The sequence below is a fragment of the Mustela nivalis genome, assembly GCF_964662115.1.
Source record: "Mustela nivalis genome assembly, chromosome: 10".
Taxonomy (NCBI): Eukaryota; Metazoa; Chordata; class Mammalia; order Carnivora; family Mustelidae; genus Mustela; species Mustela nivalis.
In genome coordinates, this window is record NC_139029.1 from 34,641,513 (window position 1) to 34,664,193 (window position 22,681).

Genomic DNA, 22,681 nt, shown 5'->3' on the forward strand with positions numbered 1-22,681 from the left:
CCGCCGCGGTGCGCTTAGATGGCAGCAGCGGCGGCGGCGCGGCCGGGGAGACCAGGTGCGAGCGGGCGGGGCCGACGGGGCCGAGCCGGGTGGGTCGCCGGGGCGGGGAGGACCTGGCCCGAGAACTCTGGGGACCGCCTCCCCTCTTGTGGTCCTGCAGTCCCATACCGGCTGGGAGGACTGGAAAGTTTGCTTGCGGTCAGGGACTTGGAGGCGAGACAGACTGCGCAGGGACAGAGGAAGCCGAGGGGAAGGCCAGAGGGACAGATTCAGGGAGAGACAGAGAGGGAGACACACAAGGTGAGACAGAGGGAACGTTACTCAGGGCTGAAAACGGAGTTAGAGGCAGCGAGCAACCCAAGGAGTCAGAAAGCGCGCAGAACTCGGAATTCCGAGGCGGAAAGAGAGGAGAGAGCCGTGGGCAGAAACGCGCGGCGGCAGAGACGGAAGCCTTGGCCCGCGGAGACGCAGGCACCCGCAGAGAACGCTTCGGATCCGTCACGGTTTTGCCTCATTTGGAAGATATTACTTCGCCCCTGAAAAAAAATAAATACAAAAAAGGTTTGGATATTAAGCGGAGACAAATCCTTCTCAGTTTGGAGGGGGTGGGGAGGAGGTGCCCAGGGTAATGCGGAGCAGATGCGCCCCAGGCTTTGCAAAGCCCGGGGCCCAGGCTGGGGAGGGGGGCGCGGCCCGAAGCCCAGGTCCCCACCCGAGGAACGCAGGGGCCGCCCACGCTTCCCTCCGCTTCGGCGTCCAGGCCGCCTGCGAACCCCTCGGTACTCGGGACGTTACCCGGGATCTGACTCAGGTCGCGCCCGCGCGGATCCGGCTCAAACTCCGCAGCCGACGAGTGCGCCTTTTCTCTCGGGATTGCGACACGAATTCTCATTTGGGGGTAGTTCGGCGCTCAGCCTGCCTCTGCCCGCGTAAACGCGGCCTCGGGCTAGGGTACTCCAGGTGGATGTTCGGGGCGCTGCGGGCCCAGTCCCCCGGAATTCGTTTTGCCTTCTGTGGCCTCGTCCGGCATGGGTCGGGGGAGCTCCGGCTGGGAATCGCAGGCTGGGGCCAGTCCCTGGAGCGGCTCTCGCGGTGCATCCGGAGGAGCGGTCAAAGGGCTGGGGAAATTGTCCTGGTCTTCTTGTCTTTGGGCTTCCCACCCCGGTGGCTTTGACCGGGTTCTGGTGGGGAACAGGCGGTGTCCCGGACGCCGCTGGCTGAACTTTCTCCCCCGTCCCAAGTTCCCAGGCTCTGCGCTGGGGCCGCGGCGGCCCTGGTGGGGCGCATTCGGGTGCCTAGGCGCAACCTCTCCTCCAAATTCGCCCCGAAACTGGGGCTCGAACTTTTCTGAATTCCGGCGGCGGCGGGAGGGGGGCTCTTTAGGCTGGTGATTTGTTCGATGTGAGGGTTTCGATTGGGGGCTGGGATCGCGGCCTTTTCGTTTTCTTTGGGTATTTGGATTCCTCCCAAGCAGAGAACCCGCGGAGTCTCCAGCGCAGGCTCAGTGCCGGTTCTACCCGGATACGGGGACACCGTTTTCGTTTTAGGAAGTCTGCAGAGGCCCTGGATCGGCCGGGCTGAGGCTGGTGTTCTGAGGTTTCCCCGGTTTAAGGACGTCGGGAAGAGGGAAAGGCTTTAAAGACTCGATAGGCCCTCCAAACGGGTGAGGGCAAGGTAGTTCGCACCGCGTAGGTGGTTTGCGCTGCGCGGTGGAAATTGTGCAAGTTCCCAGTTTGCTGCCACGACGGAATGGTAGCCGCTGTCTCTTCCACTCACACGAGCACAGGATCCTGTGCGCTGCAGGCGGGTTGGCCGGGCCCAGTGTCTTCCTGGGAGGTCTTGTCTATTCGCTTTTGGGTGTGTGTGTGTGTGTGTGTGTGTGTGTGTGTGAGAAGTGAGTTGTTTTCAGTTTTGCTGGGATTCGGGTTCCACTTCCTCCCATCCCCAGTCTTCCCCCAAAGGGAAAGCAGTCTGACCTAAGGATCAGTGAATTTAGTCAGTACCTTCCCTCTCTGCGAGCCAGCTGTGCTAATGTGTGTGTAGGCGGTCAGAAAAAAATCGAATTTGCTACCTAGTGAGAGCAAATTATCCGGATAATTGGTTCAAATTTCTCTCCTCTGTGGCTGGGGTATACACAGTCATTGGACCAGAAGCAGGGAATCCTTACTCAGAATGGGGGTAAACAGCCCCCCAGCCCTCGCAGAGCTTTCCGGCTCCGACTCCTGCTAGATCCGTGGAACCTGGCTGCAGCGGAACAAACCCCCGGTGGAAATCCGAATGGAAGGGCAAAGGTGCAGAGGAGTGGAAACCCGCCCCGGGCGAAGGCAACCGCCAAGGCGAGAACCCTGGGCCTCTGGATGGGTTCTGTCTGTTGGCAGGCTTGCCGGTCAGCTTCAAGGGCGTGGGGTGAGTGTCTGGGGGAAGGAGGGGGAGCCCTGCACACGGTCACTGCCGCTTTCACACGTGGCATCATCCAAGTGGTCACGCAAGTGGAGCCATTTCTCTGCTCAGATACAAACCACTTCTTCTGGAGACCTGGCCCCTTGCACACCCACTCACACTTCCCACGTTAGATCTTGAGCAGGAAGCAGTTTACTGAGGAGCCCCCCAGCTGACAGTATTCTAGCCCAGTGGGCCTGGAATGAGGGATCAGTTAGTGCCTTCTATGCCAGCTTCCCTGAAGCCTGGGTTCTGGGGGACTGGAGCACCCTGACCCCGCCTGTAGGTTGTGGGGGCAAAGGAGGGAACCTAACCAAGGGGCACAGCCTCCCAGCCCCATCTCTGAGCTAATCCTGCACACACGCCTGTGCGTGGACACATACACATACACATTTGGGGGCCATTCTGATTGACAAACGCACAGGGCCACACATGCGCTGCCCGCCACACAGAGTCAGAGGCGTAGGCTCACCTGGGCTTGGGGTAGCTCACTAAGACCTACCCAGGTGAGGCCTCATGCAGGTAGAGGAACACACATACACATAGGGGCGCACAGGCAGGTCTGCAGGCCACATAGCCACAAAACCCCTCTGAGAGACAGTTATGTACACAGGTTAAACTCACAGGGACACTCACTGCTCACCACACGCAGATACCCCCCACCCCGAGGACCACGCTAGGAGGTACAACAAACCACCTCTCCCTTTTGCCGGCCCACCTGAAGGGTCAGCGTGTCTACAGCTGGCACTCGGCCTCTGCACTCCCAACGCCCGCCGCTCTCTCTGGGTCTCTGGTCCGTGTGGAGCCGCCCCCCCCCTCCCCCGTCCCCCATGTTCCCATTCCTCCCCCCCCACCCCCCGCCCCTTCTTCACAGTCCCGCTCGGCCGCCCTGCGGTGCCCATGTAAATGACAGCAATAAATATCTAATCAAGGCCCCGGGCGACGCCGCCGCCGCCCGCCAAAGCCCATTACCGAGCGGGCGGGCGGGGTAGGGAGGGGTGCTGGGGTGTTGGGGGGAGGTGGCGAGTGAGCTTCTAGCGGAGCGTGTGGTCCGGTCTGGACAGTCCTCCCGCTCAGAGCACCCCTCATCTCAGACCTTGGGCGAGTCACTGCCCTTCCTTGGCCTCAGTTTCCCCTTCGGTAAGAAGGGCACTGAGCTAGCTGGGTCCTCCGTTACCGGGTCCGGCCGTCCACCGGTTCTCCATCACCCGGTCCGCCACCCAGCGATCTCTCTTTCTGTTTAAATCACACGTCCGTTCTTCGGACGACTTATTTGATACAGCCCCACTGCTGCCGGATGGGTGACGTCCCAGCTCGCACAGACCGGGAATCACAGCTCTGGCTCCGACTGTTCTTCGAACTTGAGTCGGGTTTCTGGCAGCGTCAAAGCGGAGACTTGTATGGACCCGAGGCCACCAGGCAGGAGTGCCTTTCCCAGATGGGGTCACTCCTCGCGGCCAGTCCACCGCCACTGCAGGCGCCGCTTCAGTGCGCCCGGGTCAGTGGAGCCCACCGGGTCTGGCGACCCCTTCCAGCCTACACAGCTCTATCCGCCAGGTTTGTCTGAATCCCCCCGACCGCGCGTCTCTCTACCAGGACATGTGTCCCGCGCAGGGCGGGAACCAAATTCTCTGAGCCGGCAGCACGCACTCCTCCCCGACTTCCTCCCGCACTCCGAGGCCCACACCTGGGCCTGGAGCGGCGGCTCCGCAGGGACTGTGCTGTAGGTCTCTCCGCGCTGGCACGGGTCTGGGTCTGGACGAGTCCGGGGAGGCCCACTGGTCCCCGCGGAACCCTAAGCGGGGGCGTCCCAGACGCGAACCCGCCTCCTCTGCGCGGATGGGAGGCGGGAACGTGCTGGAGGCCGACCTCCGCGCCACTCTGGCTCCGACCAAGACGTCTCCCTTTTCTCTGTTGTTCTGCGGCATCGGCATCGATGCTGGAAAGGAAGTGGAGAACCGAGCAATCGTTTGGAGTTTTACTCCCAGGACCCGTGGTCAGGCCTCCCCCGCACCAGACCCTCTGCAAGAGCATACGTACTCGAGGGGATTCGGGTTTGAGAAAAAAGAACAAAAATTGGCCTTTTTCATCTTTCCTCCCTCCCTCTGCCGCATTTCACTGCCTTAAAAAAATTAACTCCAGCCGCCTGATTTCTTTGCACCCCACTACATTAAGCACCTCAGAAAACCAGAGGAGGGTAGGCAGAGTGGCCTCCCTTAGTCTCGGCCCATTAGCCTGCGGGGGGCTAATTACCCCAATTAGCTTCTGATTTATAATTAATGGCTCGGACCAAGGGATAATTGGATGTTAATGGATAACAGTTTGTGTAGGGAACTAAGCTCCTGGGCTCCTCAAGAGGGCCATGGGGGTGGGTCCCATCCTGAGACCCACCTCTGACCCTGGAGCTCTCCCCACTGGGGTGGGGTGGGGCATCCCTAAACCCAGAGGGAAGGTAAGAATCTCCTTTGAGGAATTGATGAGCTCTAGGCACCAGACCACTGCCCCATCTGAGCTGACCCTTGCAAAACTACACACCCTGAGGCCCATCTGTCTTTGGCTCCAAATCCAGAACCACTTTGGGGGCCCTCAGCTGAAGGGGGCCACTGGAGTTTCTGGACCTCAACAAAAGCCCATTCTCTCCCTACATGGATCAAGCAGTGTGAGGTTAATGGTACCAATGTGGGGGATCATGGTACCTTTATCAAATGACACTGGGGGATGGGGCATGGCCAAAGTGAGAGCGCTGGACCGGGCTTCATGTGGGACACGGTCAGGGCTCAGTCCGTGGCCAGGTCAGGGTCACAGTTATGGCCAGGAGGTGGCGTGGCTTCTGCTGGGGACAGGAGATCTTTTCTGCTAGGGTAGGGCAGGTTGAGCAGGTGAGGGGGAGACTCTGGGCTTTGGCTCACTGAGTTCTGGGCTCTGCTGCTTCTATTACTTCTGGAAATGCTGGGCTCTTCTCATCCAAGACATCTGACCATTCTCTTAGAATATGAGCCCATGGGCATTATATTACCCCAGAGTCCACGGCCTGACAAAGAGGGGCTCTCTTTACATGAAGAATCAGTGTCTAATGGCCCCTGTGCTGGGTACTGAGAACTGGCTCTGGAGTCAGATTCTGCCCTACAGGAGCCCCCTAACTGGTGAGCCCTTCTTGAGCACCGAGCTCTCACTATGGGGCTGGACTCCTGCTTTCATCCTGGCTAAACTGCTTAGTTGTGTGGCTCTGGGCAAATGACTTTACCTCTGTGAGTCTCTGTGAGTGTTAAATGGGAATTACGAGATTGTTATAAGGTTAAATGAGATGCCACCTGTCAGGTCTCTATCAGGATGGCTGGTAAAAAGAGTTATTGTTATGTCTTGGGTGAAGGGCAGGCAGGTGGGCAGCTAACTATAATCTGGTGAAGTAAAGCCATGATAGGAGTTCGAAGAAGTCACTTGACCCAGCCTGGAGTATCGAGGAAGGCTTCCTGGAAAAGGGGGTACCAAAGCCTGGTGTGAGGGATCAGGAGTTCTTCAGCTGGAGGAAGAGTGTGTCCAGAGGAGAAGGCAGCAACACAGTGACTTTGGAGAGCTGCACCTTGATGGTGGGTGTGAGGGTGGTGGTGCAGGAGGCTGGGGGCGAGCAAAAGAAGTAGAAATGATGAATTTGGAAATGGCTTTCAGGAAATTTGTCTTTGAAGGGACCAGAGATAACTGGTCTGAGAGGTGAGCCTATTTTTTTTTTTTTTTAAGATTTTATTTATTTATTTGACAGAGAGAGATCACAAGTAGGCAGAGAGGCAGGCAGAGAGAGAGAGGAGGAAGCAGGCTCCCTGCTGAGCAGAGAGCCCGATGCGGGACTCGATCCCAGGACCCTGAGATCATGACCTGAGCCAAAGGCAGTGGCCCAACCCACTGAGCCACCCAGGTGCCCCGAGCCTATTTGTTTTAAAAGGGGGAAATGGAAACAGGTCTGAATGTGTACTGATAGGAGCAGCAGGATGGGGATTGGTCATCTGGGGGGGGGGGGGGATAATCTGAGAGAGGGGGTTGTGCCCCTCATTCTCCAGTTCTTACACACCTAGAAGCAAATGATGCCACGTTCCCAGCCATCAGCCCTTAAGTGTGTCTCTAGAATGAGTCCTTGGCCATTTCCTGTGGCCTTGCTGGCCACATCGAATCACTGAGTTGTTGGCACTGCGGCCCCCTTGGGAGGGCAGCCTTCGGTGGGGGAATCTGGCCCCTGGGAAGGGGAGGAAGTGGCTGGTTCCTGGGCTTTCGGTACCTTTGAGTGCCTGACACTGACAGCAGAGATTTTCGGAGTTAGAGGATTCAGAGAGAATAGTACCTGAGAGGGAGCTGCTGGGGATGCATTCATCTCAAGTCTGCCCTCTGATCTGGTGCCCACAGGGCCCTTGCTCAGAGAAGGGCAGGGCTGTTGATACCCCCTTACTTCACATGTCCCCACCTCTCTTTCTTGGCAACTCAGGACTAAGGATCCGTGTGGGAATAGGGGTACTTACTGGGAGGGGGCTCAGCTTTTCCAGTTCCCAAACAGGCCAGCCGAGGGTAACTTACCTCCCTTGAGCCTCAGTTTTTCCTCTGTAAAGCTGAGGTGACAACGGTGTGCCTCCCTCACAGAGCTGAAGGAAGAGATTAGTGAGGCGACCACTGCTGGATATCTGGCATGTGCTTCTCTTAAAATCTTGGACCCACTGCTTAAAGCTCTTAAGTCTTCAGGGTCCTCTTGGTCAGTGCCTTGCTTCCTGCACCCACACGTACCCCCATGAAGGAATCTCTCCTCCTCAGCCTTCTTCAAGGGGCTGGCCAGCCCTGGGTTACTGTGGGAGCTTGAGCAGGTGGTTTTACCTCCCTGAGCCTTGGTTTTCTTGTTCATATAATGGGGATAATAATTCCTACCTAGCAGGGTTGTGCGGAAGCTTGAGAGCGAGAAGAGGGCCTGCCTCCTGGTTGGTGCGCACTGTGAGGTGGTTGGCATCATTAATGAGATAATGTGTCTGGCGGGGGTTGGAACAGAGGAGGCGAAGTCCTCAGAGAACACTGGTTCCTCCTCTCCTGCTTTGTTTCCTTCCCTTTAAACTAAGTTGTTCCACCTTGCTCCCCACCGTGTGTGGGACAGAGAGAAAACCAAGGGGGAAGTAAAAGTTGGGAACAGGAGAGGAGGAGGGGAAGAGAGAGGGCGTGGACCTGCGGGGCGCTAAGCCCAGTGTGACCAAAAGAAGGGTCCACTTTTCTGGTAATCAAAGACGCCTTGCGCGCGGTTTCCTAGCAGTCTTGCTGTTAATTTATAAAAAATGCCCCCTAATAAAATTCTGCTTGATTCTTCGATTGGCTGGGCATTAGGCCGCAGCCAGCAGCGACGCGGGGACATAACGGATGCATTTGCAGATTTGGAAAATTAAAGCCATCTATATGGTGCCTGTGGCGGGAGATCCGCCGATCTGCTTGCTTAATGAAATATAAAGATTCTTTTAACCAATGTAAGCACAATTCGACAGCTTGTGAAACGCGGCTGCGCCGTGATGGATGGCTCTCCTGGCTCGCCAGGAATTGCGGGGCGGCACCTTTTAAATATATAATTGATTCTGTTTGGAGTGTGCAGTGGGCTGAGCCCGTGCGGGGCCCAGCCTGGGGCCAGGAGTGCAGGGCCTGTTTAGAGGCTCCCGCAGGCCCTGCGGGACACCAGCCTAGGTGGCTCTTGGCCTGGCTTGGGGGACCCATGCCCTCAAAGTGGCTGTGCATGGGGTTCCGGCCGCTGGGCCCTGGCTGAGGACCCCAGGGGCGGGTCTGGGAGGCCCTGATTGCTGGGAAAGGGCCCACTGATCAGCTTTCTCCCCAAACTCTGGCTTCTAATCCTGAGGACAGAGAAGGTGGTGGGACTGGGGCTCTGAGTGTCTGTTCTGCCCTGAGGACCATCCTGGGCCATTCCTTCAACCATTCCCTCAGTTCTCTTAGCCTGTGATTCTTTCTCATCCACTCAGCATTTATGATTTACTAAACACTGGCTGTGTACCAGGCTCTGTGCTGACTGTTGCAGAAACAAACAAACAAAAAAGGATAAGACAAATCTGTTCATTTTCTCTATGTTGATCTATCTTTGCATCAACTCTCTCTCCTTGGTCTTTCTCTGTTGTTCTCCTTGCCTTTCTCTCTGGCTCTCCCTCAGACCTTGTTCTGAAGGTACTGTTTAGTGTGTGTTCCTCTGGTCACACGCACACACACACACCCCCTTTCATGCATGCACACGGGCTCACAGTCTCACACACACACACAGACATGAATAGCTACAGATGCGCACAAACACACACCCACATGCTGTGAGGTGGCCGGTCGAGGTCAGGCTGCACACACACATGGGCACACATGAGCACTGAGAAGAGCCACAGACTTGGGACTGTGTGGTGCCACATGTGTGCATTCCGGTGGCGAGTGGCATCCACAGATGAGGGCCCCTCTGTGGGCTCAGAGGACATCCACCTGGAGTGAGGAAGAGGAGTGTGAGGCTGGGGAGAGGGAAGCTCAGCTGGGAAGATTTGGGCTCACACGTAGCCTCATCTCGCGACATACACGTACGTGTGTGCACACACACACACTTACACGCATGCACAAGCGTGCACACTGGGGAAATGTGCTTTTTCTCTGCTGCCATCCTGTTGCCTTGGATGAAATCAGAGATGCGGGAAGTCAGGGAATGGAATATGCTGGAATAAGAGCCTGCGTGACCGGGGTTAGGAAACACGAGTTCCTGGGGAAGAACCTCACCGTGGAAACCTGTTCCACCACTTCCTAGCTGCTTGCCCTTGAACAAATTAATCGGTGTTTCTCACCCTTCCACTTCCGCATCTGATAAACACAGTCCCCACCTCCTATGGTGTTGGGAGGACCGATGGAGATGGCTGATGTATCCGAGACGCTTCATATACAGTAGTTTGTATTAATCTATCCTCACCTCCTGAGTCCTGCCTCTGTGCCTGACCTTGAGGGGAGGGCTGTGGTAGGGAATCCAGAGATGTTTGGGATACCCCATTTACCCTCAAGGAGCTCAGTCGGGGCGGGGGGGGGGCGGGTGGTAGAAGAGTCATCACATGACTCCGATTCAGGGGCTGGAGTTAAGAAATTCCATGGAAGGTGCTTTTTGTGGTTAGCAGGGCTCCCAGTGTGTTCAGGAATCTGATGTGGTTGCTATTGTTTTCTTACTGTGGACATCATCATTTCTATGACCTCAGCTTAGCGATCTGGAGCCTGGAGATGTGAGAGATACCTTCTTAGGGACTAGTTGGGAAAGGCTCTCTTTCCGAGGAGGTGTTAGTTGAACTAGGCCTTGATGGAGAAGGAGGCATTTGGCAGGTGGAAGGTAATGGTTTTTCAGGTGGAGGGGCCAGCAGCAGCAAAGGCTGGAGGTGACAAGAGGGAGTGGCGGGTAATCTGAGATTGCTGGGTGCTGGGGAGAGGGAGGACACAGGTCGGAGGGGTGGGCAAAGGCCAGACTGGGAACCTCTTGGAGACCTTCAGGGGACCAGTGAGCTGGGAAAGTCATGGTGCCGAGAGAGGTACCTCTTTGGCTTTAGTTAATAAAGACTTGTCGTGCATCAAAAACTGTGAGATCAGCAATAATTAAGTCAATTAAAATGTCACCACATCAACAGCAGTGAGTCTTAAAGCAACAAAACCCTGCAGGGGTGGGGGAAGGGGATGGATAAAATTACCTCTAAACTCTGTTCCCTCTTCCCCACCTGGAGCTTGTGATGCCTTTTGGGGCCTGGCTTCAGTCCCATGTCCACTGGAACACATGGATAACCCTCCCCATCCCCACCCTCAAAAAAGGAAAGAAAGAAAAGATATAAATGTAAAAATCACCAGTAATCCCATCTGCTATCTCCCAGAGATAACCTCCCTTAACATCTCAGGGTCTCACCTTCCAGACTTCTTTTCTATGCATATTTATGCATACATTACAAAGATGGGATCATATCATGCATACTGTTACCTATTTCTTCCACCCAGCAATATATTGTGAGCATTAGCACGTACAGATAGATACACATCATTGTCTCAGACTGTGGCACGGTATTCCAGCGCGGGCATGACTGTCCCCTCATTTACTGAACTAACCTCTCTCGATGGACAGTGAGGTTTCCAATTGTTCGCCCCCGTAAGCGGAGCTGTGATAAACATTCCTGTACACACATCTCTGCATATTTGAAGGATATGTTTCTGGAAATGGAATTGTTGACTCAAATGAGGCTCTTTCTAAAGGCTTCTGATGCAGGAAGGAAAGCTCTTTTGTCAGCGAAGTAGAAGGACCATTTGCCTCTCTAGATAACCCTGGGTAATCATTTTTTTTTTCATATTTGCTAATCTGATTGGTGAAAAAAATTGTATCTCATTGTTTCTACTTTTATTTCTTTGGTTACAAGGAAAGGTGAGCTTTTTGTCCTAGGTCAAATGGCTATTCGTGTTTTTCCTAATAACTTGTCTCTTCAGTTACTTTGCTGTCTTTTATTAAGGGGATCATCTTTTTTCTTTTCTTTTCTTTTCTTTTTTTAAAGATTTTATTTATTCATTTGACAGAGATCACAAGCAGGCAGAGAGGCAGGCAGAGAGAAGCCCAACTCGGGGCTCAATCCCAGGACCCTGAGACCATGACCTGAGCCGAAGGCAGAGGCTTTAACACACTGAGCCACCCAGGTGCCCCCATCTTTTTGTTTTGAGAGAAGAGCTCTTTATATATTACAAACATTCTCTTATTTTTATTTGTGCTTTTTTTTTAAAATCAATTTTGCTCTGTCATATATATGGCAAAGCTTTTTCTAGGTTTGTTGTTTGCCTTTTAGCTTTGTTTATGTTATATTCTATTCTACAGTGTTTGAACCCTATGTCATCGTGTCTATCCTTCTTTTCTCTTAGATGTCTGCCCTTGACGTCATGTTTACAGGCACAGAATGGACCTCTCTAAGAAAATGTTGTTGTTAGGTGTTACGTGTGAGTGTTAACTCAGAAATCTATAAAGCCAGCCCTCGGGTGCCTGGGTGGCTCAGTGGGTTATAGCTTCTGCCTTCAGCTCAGGTCATGATCCCAGGGTCTTGGGATCAAGCCCCACACTGGGCTCTCTGCTCAGCAGCGAGCCTGTTTCCTCTTCTCTCGCTCTGCCTGCTTCTCTGCCTACTTCTGATCTCTGTCTGTCTGATCTCTGTTAAATTTAAAATTTAAATTTTATTTAAATAAATAAAATCTTAAAAAAAAAAAAAAAAAAGCCAGCCCTCAATTCCTGATTTGTATATCCCACTGCCAATTCAACACCCTTACTTGGAAGTCAGATCCATATTTCACACTTAGCATGTCCCCCTTGATTTCTGTTGCCTCCTCCTCAGACCCCCTTCTCCCTCAATGCTCCTGACTCAGGAAAAAAAGAGAGAGAGCATGAGGAGGGGCAGAGGGAAAGGGAGAAGCAGATTCCCTACTGAGCAGGGAGCCCGATGCGGGGCTCAATCCCAGGACCCTGAGATATGACCTGAGCAGAAGGCAGATGCTTAACTGACTGAGCCACCCAGGTGTCCCCCCTTTTTTCTCACATAGGCTCTACATCCAATGTGGGGCTTGAACTTACAACCTTGAGATGAACAGTTACATGCTGTGCCAGCTGAGCCTGCCAGGCACCTCGAGTCATCCCTTTTTTTAACCTCTTTTCCTCACATCTTGCAGCTAACTTCTCAGTCGTTATGTTGATTCCTCAAAATATGTCGTGAATCTGACTGCATCTCACAGCCTCCACTCCTGCTGCCTAGCAGAAGGCACCTGGGTTGCTGGCTTGACTTTCTGCGGTGAACCGGGCTCTCTGCTTTTCTTCTTGAACCTCTGCAGTCTGCTCTCTGTAGCCAAAGTGAGCTTTTCATGACAAATTATATCATGTTCCTCTTTATTCAACACCCTGGCATTTTTAGAGCCCTTTCCAAAAATGCTCCAAAAATGCTAGGAGTCTCCCATCACTGAGGGGATAAAATTCAAAGTCCTTATCATGGGCCCATGAAGCTCTGTGGGGTCTGGCCTCTCCTCTCCCTCCAGCCCCATCACCTTCACTTGCTCCCTCCCACTCTGGGCTCCAGCTGTCCTGGCTTTCTTGCTGTTCCACACACACTCCAAGCTTCTTCATGCCTCAGGGCCTTTGTCCTTGCTGTCCCTTCTGCCTGGAAAGCCTTCGCCCCAGAACTTTGCATGGCTTCCCTCAAACAGCACAGAGCCCTTTCCGGACCACATGTTCTCAAATGATCTTCCCTTTTCCTCTTGCTATTCTCCTCCTCTGTCTTATTTTTCTTCAGAGCACTTGTTCCCTTCTAACATCATTACATATATTTATTTGTTGTTTGTAGTTCTCCCTTGGAATGTAAATTCCATGAAGGCAAGGACTTTGGTACTTAGTAGGTGGGTGCTTAATCCATACTTATTGAATAAGTATGTGTAATATATAAATGTGTGGGAGTGTAATGTTTATAGATAAAGCTGCTGTGTGGCTGGGTCTCTGTGAGACTGTGAATTTGTAGATACTGCTGAGTTTGTGTGTGAATATGAGTATGCCTTCCCAAAAATGCCACTCCAGGCTGACCTGGGGTGGGTAGTCTGATGAGGACCGTGAGTGGACACCTGGGGCTGACAGGACCTCATGCTGAGCTGGGCGATCTCAGTAGGAAGGATGATAACTTGGCCACCAAAGAATGAGGCTGAAGCAGTGTGGGCAGGCTGGGCCCTGGCTTGGCTGTGTGGCCTCCCCATGTCCCTGCTCTTTTTCTCAAGCCTTAGTAGACCCATCTGTAAATGGGGTCGGTTGCTCTTACGGAAATGGTAAATAGATGGAGGAAATGGTAGTAAGTCTGTAACAGTCACAACAATAGTATTCTTACATCAGTATGGCACATGAAGGTCCTAACCCAAGATCTCGTCAGGGCAAATGCCTTGATGTCCCCCGTCCGGCTCTGGACTTGGCCCCATGTGGGCCTCAATGGTTGAATGAGTAATAAGTGTGTGAGTGAATCAGTGAAGGGACAGATAAGTCACCTGGGTGACTAAGAGGAGACAGCTTCGGAAAGCAGCAACGGGGCTGAGAAATGACAACAGCTCACATTTTTTAGCATGGGCTATGTGCTGGTCCTCTGCAACAGTCCCATGTGACAAGTCCTATGACTAGCCCCATTTTTGCAGAGGGAGAAAGTGAGGGTCGAAGAATTGAAGTGACTTGCCCAAGGTCACAAAGCTCCCGAGTGGTAGAATTAAGATTCCCACCCAGGCAGTCTGACACCAGAGCCCAGAGCACAGGGTGCTTTCCGATGGAGGGGCAGATGCTCTTGGGGGTGAGGCAGGCATCCCAGGTCTGGGCTGGGAGCGGGTGGTGTCTCCCAAGGGGAGAGTGCACTACCCCGAGTCACGTCCCCTGTCCTCCCTGCCCGTCCGCAGGCGCATGCCGCCATGCAGCACTACGGGGTGAACGGCTACTCGCTGCACGCCATGAACTCTCTCAGTGCCATGTATAACCTACACCAGCAGGCGGCCCAGCAGGCCCAGCATGCCCCGGACTACCGGCCGTCAGTGCACGCTCTCACACTGGCTGAGCGCCTGGCTGGTAAGGGCCATGGGGATGGGACCCTGGGGACACAGCAGTGGGGGCTGGGGGTGGAGTGGGGAGGCTCTGGGAGAGTCCCCCAGAGGACGGAGGGAGCACTGAGAAAACTTCCTCCAGGAGGCTCTGGAATTCCCAGGTCACTCAGCAACACAAAGAGGTGTCCATTCAAAATCTCTGCATGACCAGAGCCCTCCTTGTTTGCCAGCACTGTGCTGGGCCCTGAAGTGGCCCGAAGCCTTCAGATTCCTTTTGCAACCCTATGGGTGGGAGGATGCATTAGCCCATCTCCTAGGAAACTGAGGTAGGAGGGTAAGGGAGCAGTGAGGATTATAGCGGCAATTAGCGGGGAGAAGGCTGGGGTGCCCAGGGGAGGGTACTTCCGGCACGGGAGTCACATAGAGAATAACAGCTCCCATGTTTTGAATATGGAGGATGGACAAGGTACTGTGTGAGGCTTTCTCTGTGCATCAACTTCAAGGCTGATAAAGAGAGGTTATTATGTCCATTTCATGGACAAGGAGACTGAGGCTCAGAGAGGTTACATCTCAGTGGGGGTGGGGCTGGGGAGCTTGAACAGGATGTGATGGATAAAAATAGCACTTTCAAGTCCCGGATCTGTGGTCACTGCAGATCTGCCCATTTACCTCTCCTCTCGGAGCCAGGGTCTCCCCTTATACGGAGGGGACAGTAGGCTGGCTGGGAAGTTGTTTGAGGTAACATACGCAAAGTAGTATTCGGCAGAGCCTGGGAGGAGCTCAGAAGTCACAAGGTAAGTGGCCCCAAGGGAGCTGTAGGCTTGTGTCCCCCTCTGCCTTCAATGAACATTGCTCTGCCTTTCAGCCTCTCACTGGGCAAGAGAAGGATGTGACAGCATAGGCTAGGGGCGTGATTCCTGGGACGAGGGGAGTGCCTCCCACTCTCTCCTATCCCAGGTCAGCTGGTGAGCCCCTGTGGGCCCAGCCCTGTGCCAGGCAGTACTCAGAGGGCTCGAGAGCTGTCCCCGGGAGATCGGTGCTTCAAGACGCCTAGGAGAGCATGGCAGGAGTGAGGCGAGGATCCTGTAGTGGGACAGCTTAGGGCTTAGGTGTCTTCAGAGAGGACTTCCTGCCCGCTGTGGGGCAGGAGCCACGCCTTAGAAAGGAATGATTAGTGAGGGGAGCCCATGAGCAAAGGCACAGAAAAGGGGCGAGATATGAGGACCCCGCCTGGAAAGAGGTGCTGGCCTGGCAGGGAGGGAGAGGCGGCATTCCCACTCCTTGAGACCCTGCCAGCCTTGGGGCCAAGTCTCAGCGGATAAAATGGAGCCTCCGGTGACCTTCTCCAGATCATGTGGGGCATGAGTCTTCAGTGTGGGTACGGTCTTGTCCTGGCTCTGGCAGCTTCCCTGGTTGGGCGTGAATTCCCTATGTCCAACCTGTGCGAGACCCAGAGAGGAAATGGAGATGGAGGCTCCCGGCCGCTGGTGAGGGCAGAGGAACTGGAATAGTTAGCCCTCTATCCCAGTTCTCCAATTTCTAAGAAGGAAGAACATGAGCTCCAGGTGGGCCTTTGTTTGGGCAAGTTCTGGGGATGGGACAGATAGCCTGGCCTCCCCTGTGATCACCCAGGCTTTTGGTCCCCGGAGCCAGTGGCAGGATGCTGAATTCTTGCTCCCTCAACCAGGGTTTAGCTGACCGAAGAGGGGGCCCTGGTCTCCAGGTAACGAGCAGGAGCTCAGTCCGTGCTGGGATTAGTGACAATTTGTGAGAGGTTCAGGGCTCCCTCTTAAATCTGAAGGAGCAACCCCAAAGTCTGAGCCTTTCTGGACACCCAGTTGCCTCCTTCTTCATGTAGGGGGTTGTGGATGACTCCCCAGTCCCTGGCACACAGGGGAAGGCTCTGGCAGCCCCATCAGAGCCTGACACAGCTCGGGTTCTCTGCCCAGGACCATTTATGGGCAGTGGGAGGCAGGGAGAGAAGTTACTGTCCATCCACTGGGGTCTAGTGAAGCTGAAGGGCTGGATCCTAGACACCAGCCCTAGGCAGACCTGTATTTTGAGTTGCTTTCTTTTCTTTTCTTTTAAGATTTTATTTATTTATTTGAGAGAGAGAACATGAGTAGGGGTAGGGGCAGAGGCAGAAGGAGAAGCAGGCTCTCTGCTCAGCAGGGAGCCTGATGCGGGGCTTGATCCCAGGACCCCTGGGCTCATGACCTGAGCTGAAGGCAGAAGCTGAACTGACTGAGCCACCCAGGCACCCCCTGAGTTGTTTTCATGTTCCCAGCGTGTGAGCAAGCCTGTAGAAGAGGTGGCCCCCCAGCTTTGTCTCCGCTCCAAACCTGCGGTGGTTAAAACTTCATCTTTTTGTTCTTCTGTGAAGAAGCGGCCCAAAGGGTCAAGACTAGATGCGAAAACTTTCTTGTGCTCTGAGGGTCCTGCCAGAGCCAGGTTTCCTCCTGAGGAGAAGTGAGAGCAGGAGCCTCAGGTCCTGCTGTCAGAGACTCATAGGCCAACTGTGATAACCGGAGTCATACCCAGAGGACATAGAATCAAGTGCCAGTGAGTTGGGGCTACGGGTCACACCTCCTCTAACTAGACCTTGCAGGTATGTCCCAGCTGCCAGCCAGGCTCCGCACAGTCAGAGGCCAGTGTCCCGCCGGTATCCAGAATCTAAGTGTTATGGGATATTGGAACCTTGGTGACACTGATGTACAGATTGTTAACATCAGCTGGTCTCAGGATATGATACTGATAGCATCCTAGGACTTTAAGGATCTTAGAGCAGTGTCCACCTCCCTACCCACCCAGACCAGTTGAGGAAGACCCCTGTCAGTCATATTCCTGACAGCTGTTCATGGAGATGAGTTAGACCTCTGGGTGTCGTCGGAGAGGACTTCCTGCTGGCTGTGGGGTCCTTACAGCGAATGTGGGCATGGGGAGGTCTTGAAACCCCAACTGTATGGAGAGAAGATGATGATTTCCAAGGGGAAAGGGCCAGGACGCAGGTCTGCAAGGGCCTGAGTGTCCACAGTGGGTCAGAGCAAAGTAAGATTCAAAACCCATTTCCCATAATTAAATGGGCCCCCTCTTCTTGCCCTCCAACGGCTGTACATTTCAAGACATCATCTTGGAGGCCCGCTATGGCTCGCAGCACCGCAAACAGCGCCGCAGCCGCACAGCGTTTACGGCTCAGCAGCTCGAGGCCCTGGAAAAGACCTTCCAGAAGACCCACTATCCGGATGTGGTGATGCGTGAGAGGCTGGCCATGTGCACCAACCTGCCTGAGGCCCGGGTGCAGGTAGGGCCCCGTTCCTCCAAGGAGACCTTGCAGACCTGCACCAGCCCAGCGGTCTGGCTTCCCACTGCCCTGGAGCCGCCCTTTCCACCCCCACGGAACTCAGGCAGTGATAGGAGGGGAGTTTTGGAAGGGATCGAGGGTGCGCGTTTCCTGGGGGGTGTGGGGAGCAATGCTATCACGCACCTCCCCTCCCAGTGCACCCAGGGCCACAACCCGCAGCTCCTCTCCCATCCCCAGGTGTGGTTCAAGAACCGCAGAGCCAAGTTCCGAAAGAAGCAGCGCAGCCTGCAGAAAGAGCAGCTCCAGAAGCAGAAGGAGGCCGAAGGCTCCCACGGGGAAAGCAAGACAGAGGCCCCAACCCCAGACGCCCAGCTGGAGACCGAACAGCCCCCGAGCCTGCCCAGTGGTGACCCTCCCGCTGAGCTTCACCTGAGCCTGTCTGAGCAGTCGGCCAGTGAGTCAGCCCCTGAGGACCAGCCAGACCGGGAGGAGGATCCCCGGGCAGGGGCCGAGGACCCCAAAACTGAGAAGAGCCCTGGGGCTGAGAGCAAGGGGCTGGGCTGCAAGAGGGGCAGCCCCAAGGCAGGTGAGGCTTGGTAGGTGCTGTGGGTGGGTGGGTGGGGTCAGCCTAGGGAGAACAGCCAGATCCTGGGGCGAATCAGGGGCCTGAGTCCACGAGTTCAATCAGAGCCACCGGGAGTTAGCTTTTACCCCGGGGCACTAGGACATGGGTGGGGGTAGTTGGCCACAGCTGGCCTGTGCCAACCCTTCACTCTTCAGTTGCTGAATCCTGGGAAGGTCTTGGGGGTTCTGCGGAGGGAGTGGGTGGCAGGGGAGGGGACTGACTGCTCAGGGCAAAAGCTATTTATCAACCATTATAGAAATATGATGGTATTTTAACAACCAGCACAGACAAAGTAGTGCCTGTTGGGTGAATACCACATTGGTCCCAGGGATTCTCACGGGTGGGAGAGACAGGGCCATATTTCTGAAGGAACAGAGCTGTGGCATGAGGCATAGCCCAGACACAAATCTTGAGCCCAGCCAGAGAGCTGGCAAAGGGCAGGAGCCACAGACCGGGGAGGGGACAGGGAGGGGACAGTGCTTGAAATGAAAACGAGAATCCCCAAGAAGTCAGACATGGGGGCCTTGGCAGGCTCCTGACCCCCCCCCTTCCCCGCCCCCGCCCCCCCCCCCGCAAGGAAGCCTGGGTCCCCCTCCCTCCCAGGAACCTGAGGGATGCTTCAGAAGGTGCGTGGCTGAGATGACTGGATGTGGTTTGAACCAGCATCTGTCTTGTCTGTGGTGCTGAGGGAGTGGGAAGACAGAGGGAGCTCCCCGCCCCGGCAGACTACTGCCCTTGTCCTGAGTCCTTGGTTTCTCTGCTTGCAGATTCCCCAGGCCTGGTACTGGCTCCTGCAGCCCCCGGGGGTGGCCTCCTGGGCCCCTCCCACTCCTACTCCTCATCCCCGCTGAGCCTCTTCCGGCTGCAGGAGCAGTTCCGCCAGCACATGGCTGCCACCAACAACCTCGTCCATTACTCGTCCTTTGAGGTGGGGGGCCCGGCCCCTGCCGCCGCTGCTGCTGCCGCAGCCGCCGTGCCCTACCTGGGCGTCAACATGGCCCCGCTGGGCTCCCTACACTGCCAGTCTTACTACCAGTCCCTGTCAGCGGCCGCGGCGGCCCACCAGGGCGTGTGGGGGTCCCCACTGCTGCCCGCACCCCCCGCCGGCCTGGCACCTGCCTCGGCTGCCCTGAACAGTAAAACCACGAGCATCGAGAACCTGCGGCTCCGGGCCAAGCAGCATGCGGCCTCTCTGGGACTCGATACGCTCCCCAACTGACTGCTGGCCTCAGCCTCAGCCAGGGGTCTTGGGTGCCACCTCCCAGCCCCAGGATTATACCCCGATGGCTTGCAAGGAATTAACTCTAGGAGCCCAGGGATCCCGGGGCCTTGGAGTCTTGCTCCCAGTCCCCCTCTCCAAATCCCAGCCCTAGGTGAAGCCCACACTTGCACACCCTCTGCATGGCCCTTGCTTGGATCCCATGGAGGCCACAGGGGGGTGGGGGAGGCGAGGCCAGGGCGCCTGCGGCCTTCTGCTGGGGAGTGAGGCCCGCAGGGGCCAGATCCTCACCCCAGCACAGCCTCCTCCCTGCCTGCCCTCCCTCCTCTCTGCCCCCTAGTAAGTCGATGTGTGGAATGTGAGATATAAATATAAATATATAAAGCTATATTTTCAGGCCCCCACCCACCTGCCCTAGGCCCCCTGTAGCCCTTGCCTCCACCTCCGGTGTCCACATCGCTCTCTGGTTCTTTCTTCCGAGACCTGCCTGTGTCCTGTTGCCTACCCCACTCTCCCCAGCCTCCAGCTTCCCCTGCTCTGGACCTTGGCCCAACATCTTTCCTCCCAGCTCCTGCTTTCTTTCTTTGGTGCTGGCTGTGTGGTGGTGTCAGTCCCCAAGGCTTTGTTTTGTTTGGGATTGTGACTTTTTAGTCTTAGTAATTCTGCTTCTTCCTGTTCCTCGCCGCCTACTTCTTCCCACCTGCCTTCCCCTCCCTGCACGGGTCCTCTTAGGCTGCTTTCCATCCCCAGTGGACGTGGGAAGGCCTCTGGCTGGAGACCCCCGCTGCCCCTGGAGGAACCAGCGCTGGCCCCCTTTGCTGCCCTCCCTCAGGCCCTGCATCTAGAAGCAGTCACGTGTCACGTTCTCTTCTCAGCTTTGAAGCCCCATTCCCAAGATCGAGGAGGAGGGGAGTGGAGGCAGGAGTAGGGTTGAGGCGGGCAGGAGCAGGGCAGCCTTCCTGCCCAGAAGGGCTCCAGGAAGAGGCCTGCAGCCAGTGTTCAGCCAGGACTGACCGCAGGGCTCTAGATCTCTCTGGTGAGACTTCTCTGGCTGAGGGCGGCAACAGGGGGAGGGCTGCTCTCAGAGAGAGGTCCCTCCAGGGCAACAGGGTTGGGGGCAGGTTCTCCTCTCCCACTGCCTGGCCTCTAGGTTCAGCCGTTAGAGTCCATTGCAGGGGTGGGGCTGAGCCAGGAAGGGAGGAAGAATTCTAACTCCTGTCACACTAAGTGCAAACCACACAGCAGTGCACGGTCTCTGTCTTGCTGACGGGCCATCTGGGGCCAAGTATTGAAGTGAGGGCTTCCAGCCAGCTAGTCGCTGACACCGAAAGGTGTGCTCCTCTCCTTGGCCGGGAACCCAGCTCAGCAAACTCCCCTTCCAAGCTGTGTGGCCTGGAGTCAGCCCATAGCCTCTCTGGGCCTGTGTTCTGGGCTGGATGAGATGGCCTGTAACATCCTGCTTATCCGTGCTCACATCCCTGGCAGGGCAGAAGTTTTTAGTTAAACTAACAACAACAAAAATGGCAAAAAGGTTCTAGAAAGTACACTCGATGAGTTGGAAATTACTGTTGCCTTGCTGGGGAGCAATGAGTGGTGCAGGTGCAAGCTTCTGCATGGACATGGCCAGTCTCTGGGCCTCAGTTTCCCAATACATAGAATGGATCCCTTTGAGTTGAGAAAATCGGGATGGAATCCTGATCTACCTACCTGAGCTACGGTGCCAGCCTCTGTGGTTGCTCCATCGCCATGCCTTCACACAGTGTCAGGGGCTCAGGGCAAGGAGAGGAGAGTGGCCAGCACAGATTCCGAGTTGTGATCCCCAACTCTTTGTGACTTGCCACTGAGCCCTCCACCCCCTGCTTAGAGAAACTACATCTAGAAAGGGGGGTGCAGAGTCCTAAGGTGTGTCTCCTCTCCCTGTGCTGAGGGGCAGGGGGTTGTCTGTTGGTGCCAGGCACTATTGGCTTGCAGAGTAGATGATGCCTATCATCCTTGGGCAGGGGGATGTCCATCTGAGCTGGGGCAGATGGAGAAGACTTTGGATGGGAAAAAGTGAGGGAGATGGTAGCCGGGGCCCAGAAAGCTATTTGAACAAGGCAACAGAGTGAGACTAGGTGGCCGGTGGGGCAAGGGGCCCTGGTTTCATGAGAGGCGAGGTTGAGGGCCTTGAATCCAGGCTAAAGGCTCACCCTGATGGGGCAGGCACCAAGACAGGCAGGTGGGGGTGGAGGGGGTGAGTTGAACTGGGATCTGGGATTTGGAAGGTGAATCCAATAGCCACAGGAACATCAGATGAGAGGAGACTTAGGCAGGAGGACTGAAGCAGGGAGGCGGTGGAGACACTAGGAGACAGAAGGGATTTTTGGTGTGTCTTCTGGGATCCGTTCCAGGAAGGTCTGTTTCTGAAGTGAAAACAGTCTCATCTAGACCAAGCATGAGCACTGATGCTTTTCCCAGTCTCTGGATGCAGGAGACTGTCAGTGGGCTTTGGAATCCAGCAGCTCTGGACCTCACCACCTCCTCCAGGAAGCCTCCCCTGATCTAAGGGGCAGGTCCATCCTGGAACCATGTTCTGTCGTGGCTGGAGCCAGGCCCCCCTCAGGCTCAGCCAGCTTCCCCCAGATCTTTGTCAACACTTCATTCGATTGAGCCGGCTACACCAGCCCAGAGAAGACAGGGAGAGCGTGTAGGACCCCCGGCACCTGGAGTGGGAGTCAGCCTAGTTTAGGGGACCAGCCTGAGTTCCTGAAAGCGCTGTCCTGAGTCTCCTACAGGACCCTGAGGGTATGGGCTTGGGGAGGGCCCCTGGCCCCTGAGATGGAGGCCTTTCCAGGCCTGCTGGCTGACGCTGAGACTCCGTCTCCGACTGTTCCTTCCAGGAAGGTCTCCTTCCTCACCCCTCCCTCTGATTTGAGGGCTCCGTTTCCCTGCTTCTTCATTGCCGCAGAGCATGGTCCAGGAGCCTGGGCCTCTCCCTGACTCCGCAGCTGGCGGGCTGGACAGACTGCTTTCCACCCCAGCCGCTTTGTGACCATTTGTGCTTAGAGGTCATGCCAGGCTGTGGCAAAAGCACTGTGTACCGTATTTATTTATTCTGTTAGCTGAAATAAACAAGACTCAGATTTCCCCCTCCCTGCCCTGCCTCCTGCGTAGTGCAGCATGACGCTCTGTCCTGTGATCCGTCTGTCCGTCTGACTTCCTGTGATGTTGTGACCTGTTCTTTGTCCTTCTTGGCTAATAAAAGAATCCAGCAGCACAGACCTTGGTCCAAGTTCATTCCCAGAGACGCCGGCCGTGGGCTGAGCGGGCAGCTATCTCAAGGTCTCCTTACTGCTTGTCCAGTGCTGTGGCCAGTGGAGGAGGGGGGGAAGGCTGGCCTCATGGCTCTCTCCATGACCCTTTCCAATCTGTGGCTGTTGTGCCACTCTGGAGTGGTCGTGGAGAACAGAGGAACTGGGATGGGGGCCTTTCATCTTCTGGGGGCTGCTTAGACCACAGCGCAGGCAGC

At 55.4% G+C, this 22,681-nt stretch overlaps 1 protein-coding gene across 3 annotated transcripts; it reads left to right on the forward strand.

Moving 5' to 3' along the window:
* On the forward strand, window positions 1-22,431 carry DMBX1 (diencephalon/mesencephalon homeobox 1). Of its 3 annotated transcripts, XM_082686345.1 has the most exons (7): window positions 189-561; window positions 11,014-11,130; window positions 11,350-11,424; window positions 13,888-14,053; window positions 17,151-17,329; window positions 17,567-17,915; window positions 18,722-22,431. In XM_082686345.1, exons 4-7 carry the CDS (start codon window positions 13,900-13,902, stop codon window positions 19,171-19,173), a joined length of 1,134 nt encoding a protein of 377 aa, XP_082542471.1. In that variant the 5' UTR covers window positions 189-561; window positions 11,014-11,130; window positions 11,350-11,424; window positions 13,888-13,899; the 3' UTR covers window positions 19,174-22,431. The 3 variants fall into 3 exon arrangements, with proteins under 3 accessions (XP_082542472.1, XP_082542471.1, XP_082542473.1); XM_082686346.1 differs by lacking the exons at window positions 189-561; window positions 11,014-11,130; window positions 11,350-11,424 and adding an exon at window positions 1-55; XM_082686347.1 differs by lacking the exons at window positions 11,014-11,130; window positions 11,350-11,424.
* The last annotated feature ends 250 nt before the right edge of the window (window positions 22,432-22,681 follow it).